Raw genomic sequence first — 8,345 nt, forward strand, 5'->3', positions numbered from 1 at the left:
GGTGGGTGTTGGGGGTGAGTTTTGGGGGTGGGAGTGGGCTGCAGATAAAGAGGGAGGTGGAGGCAGAGTGGTGAGGTGGGGATAGGTGAAGACAGGTAAGAGCTGGTTGGTCAGTGGGAGGAATGACTCTGGTAGGTGGCTGGAAGGATTCAGCTTACAGTTTTAAGGATTTAACATTGAGTTGTCCATTTCAAATATCCTCCTTTCCCAACCACACCCCGTCCCTTACAGCCACCTTTCGGATTCATTCCTCCCATTGACCAACCAGTTTGTACCCCATGCCTGTCTTCACCCTATCCCCACCCTTCCCCCACCACCCCCTCTATCTGCAGCTTCTCCCACACTCAAACCCAGTCCTGAAGAAGGGCTACACCTGAAACATTGATTTCTCCACCTCCCGATGCTGCCTGGCTTGCTGTGTTCTTCCAGCTTATCTATTATAAAGGTATGTAGCATCAAGATTGCGGAGAATGGCAATATAACGTATTTGACCTGTGCGCTTCCATTTCCTGTGCAGGGTCCAGCCAGTCCTGAGTCGAATCAAGGAGGACCACACCCGCATTATTCTGCCAGCAATCGACAACATCAAGTACAACACTTTTGAAGTGCAGCAGTATGCTAATGCAGCCCATGGCTACAACTGGGGGTTGTGGTGTATGTACATCATCCCACCGCAAGAATGGCTGGACAGGGGCGATGAGGCTGCCCCCATCAGGTAAGGACCACTCTGTGTGGCCCAGAGAACCCTGCGGTCTGATCAGCTGGTTATGGGGTGCCCCCTTATAGGGAGGAGGTGAATGCACAGGAGAGAGAGCGCAGACACGAGTTAGAAAGAACGGTTCCAGGAACGGGAACCATTGGTGATGAGGAGAGATTGAAGAAGCTGGGAATGTTTGTCAACTGGAGAGAAGGCAGGGGAGAATGAGACTGACATTGGTTTTCAAACCCAAAGCAGGTGTTCCTACTCATAAAGAAGCAAAAACAAAACCAAGAGATAATGTGCAAAAGCAGCAAGGATGGTGGGAGAAAAAACATTTTCACCCAGCAAGTGGTGAGGGGGTGGAATGCACTGGCTAGAAAACTAGAGGAGGCAGGTTTGATTAGGACATTCGAGAGGGTGTGATGGTGCCATGGCTTTGAGATGCTGTTTTGACCTGTCTTTGCTTTTCTTAAAGCAAAAACCTGATTTTGAACGAGAGGTTATGAGCAGCCTGTAAACAGCTTGAGAGGCTTTGGGTTCTTTAAAGTTGGAACAGTAGAAGCAGCCTGAATGGGTGTGGTCAAGCTCCCACTCACTGAACCAGGGTTTTTAGCTTTGTAGGCTTTCAGTAGCAACTGTTGCTGGGGTCTCAGCAGGGTTAGAAGGCAGAGAATCCCTGCTAGCTGCTAACTCACTGTTTTCTCAATATTTTTCCTCCTCCACTGCTCTGGGAGTTGAATGAGAAAGACACACACAGTCTGTTTTCTGAAGTTGCCATTTGCCAAGGGGAAGTTTATGGGATGTTACTGTATTGGAACAAGTTAATTAGTAATAGTTACTGTAGCTATTGTTCTGTTAAGTTTTCTGTTAGAGTTAAGTGATTCCAATTCCTAGACAATCTGAATATTTGAGTGGTGGGGGGTTTGGACTGGTCCATAACAAGGGACATTGGAGAGAAATATTTTGCAGGGTAATGGAGGATAAAAAGGAGGAAACCGGTACTAGTGATGATGCTTGTTTGGGAATCACAGTGGGCTGAAGGACCTCTGTAACAAATTCCATGGTTCTGTGATTGTCCGGAGAAACTGGAAAGATTGACCTGGGTTGTCTTTGATCAGAGAAGACGAAGGGAAAGATTTAATGAAGGTATTCAAGCAGAAATAAGGAGAGTGAGGGGCCTATTGTAGGAAGAGCAGTAACCAGAGGGCCATGGATTTAGGGTAATTGCTGAAAAAACTAGGAGTGATGGGAATTGGGTATTTTTGGGACATAGTTGAGTTGTCATGATCTGGAATGAGTCACCTGGCAGGGCATTGGAAGCAGATTCAAAAGAAATGTTGGAGGCTGAGGGGTGACCTTATCGAGGTTTATAAAATCAAAGGGGGACCATAAGTAGGGTGAGCAGCCAAGGTCTTTTCCCCAGGGTAAGGGGGTTTAAGGAGAGAGGGGAAAGATTTAAAAAGGGACCCGAGGGGCAACTTTTTCCATGCATAGGGTAGTTCATATGTGGAATAAATTGCCAGAAGAAGTGGTAATGCACATACAGTTACAACATTGAAAAATATATTTGGACAGGTACATGGATTCAGGGGATGTGGGCCAAATGCAGGAAAGTGGGTCAAGTTTAGTTTGGAATATCTGGTCAGTATGGACAAGTTGGACAGAAGGGTCTAGGAACTTTCAACAGGAAATTGGATCAAGACTTGTGCAGGAAACATTTGCAGAGCTATGGGGTTAAGGACATGGGGAAGTGGAACTATTGGACTGTTCTTTCACAAAACCAGTATAGGCAGAGTGAGCTAGAAGACCTCTTGCTGTATGAAGCACAGAGAAGGCTGGAGAAACTCAGCAGGTCTGGCAGGACGTGTGGAGAGAGAAACAAAAACAAAACAGGGTTAACATTGAAACAGGAATCGTAGTTCTTCAGTTTTCTGTGCTGTATCATTCCCCCATTTGTGACGTGTGTCACAATGTCACTTCTCACACATAGTAACATTTTCACAGTCAACTCAGTCCTCGCTACCAATTAAACATTTCACCTCGGTATCTCTTTAACAGCTTCTACTGTGCAACAAGTTGGCGTTAATGTTTGCTGACAGCACCCAGCTCTATCCCTCTCTCCTCCTGCACTGTTGTTAACTGACCAGACGGACTCTGTGACATCTTACTGTTGTGTGCAGAAATTCCTTCCAATTAAATAAATATTGGGGAGGCCATTGGCCCAAACCTTCCAATCAGTGTCAGTATCCACTGCTGCTCAAATAGACAATGACCCATTGACCAACAGACAGACAATCGCCAACTTCTGCTCCACAATGGAGGGGGTCTTCCTCAGATCAGGGAGTTATGTTTTAAAAAGGAGCCAATTGAATCCAGGCTTTGAGTTTACAAAGATTCAGTTTATTAACTACTATACGTAGAACAGTACAACACAGGCTGCTCGGCCCTTGATGTTGTGCTGACCTTTTATCCTTCTAAGATCAGACTAACCTACATACCCTTCATTATATGAACTTCTATGTGCCTATCCAAGAGTCACTTAAATGTCCCCAATGTATCTGACTTTACTACCACTGCTGGCAGTGCACCCCAAACACTCATCCATCACTCTCTGTGTAAAGAACCTACCTCTGACATCTCCCCTAAACCTTCCTCCAATCACCTTAAGGTTACGCCCCCTCTCGTGATAATCATTTCTGCCCTGGGAAAATGTCTCTGGCTATCCACTCTATCGATTCCTCTCAATACCTGGTACACCTCTATCAGGTCACCTGTCATTCTTCTTCGCTCCAATGAGAAAAGCCCTAGCTCTCTCACCCTTGCTTCGTAAGACATCCCCTCCAGTCCAGGCAGCATCCTGATGAATCTCCTCTGCACCCTCTCTAAAACTTCCACATCCTTCCTATAATGAGGCGACCAGAACTGAACACAATATTCCAAGTGCGGTCTAAGCAGAGCTCTATCGAGCTGCAGCATCGCCTCACAGCTCTTAAATTCAATCCATGGGCAGAAATACTGACACAGTCACACAGATTAGGGACAAGAGGAGAGTCTAAAAGATAAAGTTAAACAAAAAACAGATATGTAAGTCACTCTGACTAGTCCAGGGTGGATAGTTGAACCTTGTGTTCATTGCCCTGGAGGTTATGGTAGCAATGATAATAGTCACTGATTAGTACTTTGAGGTTCATCATCCTGTTGGGTAATTGCAGTTCCTATTACCTAAATTTTCTTTTGTAACTGGTTTGCAGCACTCAAACCAGTCAATGAGAGTCTTTACCTGTAGCACAAGGATGACTAAAGCATGCTCATGCTTAAATGCAGACTGGTACACATAAGAGCATTCAGTCCCACGAGTCAACTCCCGCAGAGTTGAAACTGGCTTATTAACCATGTCCTTAGTGTATTCTTCCATGGGAAAAAAAATTTACAAAATGTGACTGTAGTTTGGGATATAATCCACTGGGGTCAGCTTGCTATTAAGCGGGGATCATTAGTTCCTGGATAACTTTGTCACAAGAGATCACAGTCCAGTCTGTTTGAAGTTTCTTTGACAGTAATGGTGATAATTTCCATGGATCTCCCTCTTTGGGTGTCTCTGCTTCTTCCCCCGCCCGCCACCCTCTATTAATAATTCATCCATCCAAGTGAGAGAAGGAATGACTGAGTAAAAAGGCAGGGTGGAGGGTGCATTGTTAGATCCAAAAGATTTGGACCAGTGGTTTTGGTTCCCAATCCAAACTCCATTTCCTAATTACCAGCAGCATCCATTTTCCTTGCAACAATCTGAGACTAAAATTACATATTGTGCAATCCTGGGGAGAGCAGCTTGCAAAGTCCATTTTGTGCAGTCACCTATCCCTACCTCCACAGCACCTCTTAACTTCACCCCTGGTTTAGCTCACCTGAAACCTTCCTTCATGCCTTTTAGAGCTCGATTCTTCCAGTACTCTCCTGCCCTGGTTCCCCATCCGCTGCCCTCTACAAACCAGACTCATTGAGTCAGAGGTATACAGTGTAGCCCTTCAGCCCATTGAGTTTGCGTTGGTCCAAAACCACCATCTAACTCTTCTCGTCCCATTTCCCAGCACTTGACCCATAGCCTTGTGTGCCTTGGCATCACACGTGTACATTAAATACTTCAATGTTACAAGGGTTTCTGCCTCTCCCACCCTGACATAAAATAAGATCACTTCTGATCTATGACCTTTTCCCCATAATCCTGATACCTTTCGATAATTCAGCTCTAAAGCTTACTTGTCGACTCGGTGACAGCTCCAAATGTCCAACACTATTTAATGATGTAGATTCTATTCAGCTTCACTCAAAATACCTATCTTTTCCTATGCTACATATCCTTGCCCAACATTAGGAACGAGTGTAAACTTTCTCACTGTCTACCCTTGCTTATTCTCTTTTCTAACTCAAACATTTCCAAACAAATTCAGTCCTAGTTTGTGCTGTCTCCTTCAGAATGTAATCTTTGGAGCCCAGGTTTAATTCTAGCCAACCAGCATGGCCATTCCTCCAACTATGGCAGCTCAGTGGTTAGCACTGCTGCCTCACAGCAGCAGGGACTCGGGTTCGATTCCCGCCTCTGTGTGGAGTTTGTATGCCTGCGTGGGTTTCCTCCGGATGCTCCGGGTTCCTCCCACAATCCAAAGATGTGCAGGTTAGCTGAATTGGCCAAGCTAAATTGCCCCATAGTGTTCAGAGATGTGTGGGTTAGGTGCATTAGTCAGGGGTAAATATAGGGGAACGGATCTGAGTAGGTTACTCTTCGGAGGATTGGTGTGTACTCATTGGGCCGGAGGGTCTGTTTCCACACTGTAAGGATTCTATTTCTAATTCTTGTCATTTCTAAGGAAGGATACTTGATCAGATCGAGATTTCTAGGGGTCTGGACCTGGTAGCTGCTCTCCCCACAATGATCAAAACTTGAAAAGGCACGCTCCAGAACAAGGAAAATAAACTTGACAAATGAGCAGAGAAAATGTGAAAGAGACTCCACTGAAAAACTCAGTAGGAACTAACACTGAGAAAATGCCAAAAGTTGGTCGGGTAAAGAGACAATTTAAAAGGAGAAATTTCACAGATGCTGCCCTCCTGGAAGCTGGATTAAATCTGTGCCAACATGAAGCCCAGTGCTACATAACCCCTGATCAATTCTACACATGAAGGCAAATGTTCACTTCATTTGCCTTGGCAACAGCAGTCTCCATCCAGGGCTTCCACTGCTCCTGTCTCCATGACAACTAAGTAGTGTGGTCTGTGGCCCAGATCATTAGAAGCAGTTAGTTTTGGAGGACAGATGAAGCGGGTTTGAGCATTTGGCTTTGAATAACCTCGCTCCGAGAGAACTCACTAGAAAGAAACAGAACGCAAACAATTTCTTTCCTTCAGGAAAGTGTGGATGGTTAATGAAGGGGAGAAAAGAAAAGAGTTCCATCTCTTGTTAGATATGCAAATACCAACAAATTTATGCCAGAAATAGATATACCCAAAGTTACCATAAATCTGCTAAATGTGAATGTTGAACTCAAACAACAGTTAAAAGGAGACTTGAGAATTACGATCGTTACATTAATGGTTCACAAATGGCCCATTTTATGTTTGCAATATGGGGGTGTTTGTAGAGGAAGTGAATTAGTTCAGTTCTTTTATGGGAAGGGTCATGTCTTTGCTTATTCAGAATGGGCATTACTCCTTCCAAATACAACATTTGAATGGATTCCCGAGCTAAGAGAGGCATCCTGAGGAGAGGGGGATGATAATCTCAGGAATGTAAAAGAATTTGAGGCAATCACATTGAAATGTACAAAAAATTATTTTGGGGGTTCAGCAGGCACTGAGGAGCTGTTCCACGCTGGCTGCGGGGATAGTTTAAATGCAAAGCGCATTATCTCAGTCCATTTAGGATGGATTGGAGGGGAAATCTCTTCCCTATGAGGGTGGTAAATCTTTGTAGCTTCCTTTGCCCGAGAGCAGTGAATGTTCAGCTATTGGGCAAAGTCAGAAATAATTTTGTTAGACAATAAGGAAATTAAACATTCAGGATTTGGAGAATTTAGACTCAAAATTATTTTAAAATTCCCTGGAATTGAAAAGCTGGCCTCAGTGATGGTAGAACTAATTAATTTTTCATGAAAATCCATCTGGTTGACTGATGCTCTTTAGGGAAGAAAATCTGCTGTCCTTACCTGATCTGGCCTATATGTGACTCCAGACCCACCCAATGTTGCCTCTAGGCTGCACACATGTGCAGCCACTCCGATATTCTACACATGGCAATCAGTGTCATCATACTGATCAAGTGACTTCTCATTTCAGAAGTCACTGCTACAGACAGAGTTCCTGTTGGAAGACAGGAGGAACGGTGAACCCACAGCAATGTGACTCGCTCCTGACTGCTCTCTGAATTGGCCTCTCAGTCACACACACATGAGCATTAAATACTAGCTTTGCCAGTGACCCTCGCATCATGTCAATACTTTATAAATAATTCCTGAAATCAAGTTCTCAATTTAAAGAGAGTTGGTTACAACTGGCCTTACTGCCCAGATGGCGGACTGGGTAAAGGACGTTAGACTTGACAAGTTGAGGACTCCACTTGCTAACCAACACTGCCTGGTGGAGGAACCATCGATCCATTGTATTCAGGCACTTGGCTTGGCTAGTTCCCAATGAGCAGAGTCCTTTGGTACAACAACTAACATTTATTGGTTGTCATAGTCAGAGATATACAGCACAGAAACAGACCCTTCGGTCCAACTCGTCCATGCTGACCAGATATCCCAACCCAATCTAGTCCCACCTGCCAGCAGCCGGCCCATATCCCTCCAAAACCTTCCTATTCATAAACCCATCCAGATGCCTTTTAAATGTTGCAATTGTACCAGCCTCCACCACATCCTCTGGCAGCTCATTCCATACACGTGCTACCCTCTGCGTGAAAAAGTTGCCCCTTAGGTCTCTTTTATATCTTCCCTTCTTACCATAAACCTATGCCCTCTAGTTCTGGACTCCACCACTCCAGGAAAGCGACTCGGTCTATTTATCCTATCCATGCCCCTCATGAATTTACAGAGGTTTATAATGTCACCCCTCAGCCTCTGATGCTCCAGGGAAACAGCCCCACTCTATTCAGCCTCTCCCTATAGCTCAAATCCTCCAACCCGGCAACATCCTTCTAAATCTTTCCTGAACCCTATCATGTTTCAAAACAGCCATCTGATAGGAAGGAGACCAGAAATGCAAAGGTGGCCTAACCAATGTCCTGTACAGCCACAACATGACCTCCCAACTCCTGTACTCAGTACGCTGATCATTAAAGGAAAGCATACCAAACGCCTTCTTCACTATCCTATCTACCTGCGACTCAATTTTCAAGGAGCTATGAACCTGCACTCCAAGGTCTCTTTGTTCAGCAACACTCCCTAGGACCTTACCATTAAGTGTATAAGTCCTGCTGAGATTTGCTTTCCCAAAATGCAGCATCTCGCATTTATCTGAATTAAACTCCATCTGCCACTTCTCAGCCCATTGGCCCATCTGGTCCAGATCCTGTTGTAATCTGAGGTAACCTTCTTCGCTGTCCACTACACCTCCAATTTTGGTGTCATCTGCAAACTTACTAACTGTACCT

The 8,345-nt window shown here is 44.8% G+C and overlaps 1 protein-coding gene across 1 annotated transcript in view; it reads left to right on the plus strand.

Moving 5' to 3' along the window:
• Nucleotides 1-8,345, plus strand: part of galnt9 (polypeptide N-acetylgalactosaminyltransferase 9) — a 268,597-nt gene that overhangs the window by 83,200 nt on the left and 177,052 nt on the right. Inside the window, exon 5 of the mRNA XM_043715359.1 lies at nucleotides 518-715. Coding sequence (XP_043571294.1) covers nucleotides 518-715 — 198 coding nt within the window. The remainder of the gene's footprint in view (nucleotides 1-517; nucleotides 716-8,345) is intronic.

Source organism: Chiloscyllium plagiosum, chromosome 25, assembly GCF_004010195.1.
Source record: "Chiloscyllium plagiosum isolate BGI_BamShark_2017 chromosome 25, ASM401019v2, whole genome shotgun sequence".
Lineage (NCBI taxonomy): Eukaryota > Metazoa > Chordata > Chondrichthyes > Orectolobiformes > Hemiscylliidae > Chiloscyllium > Chiloscyllium plagiosum.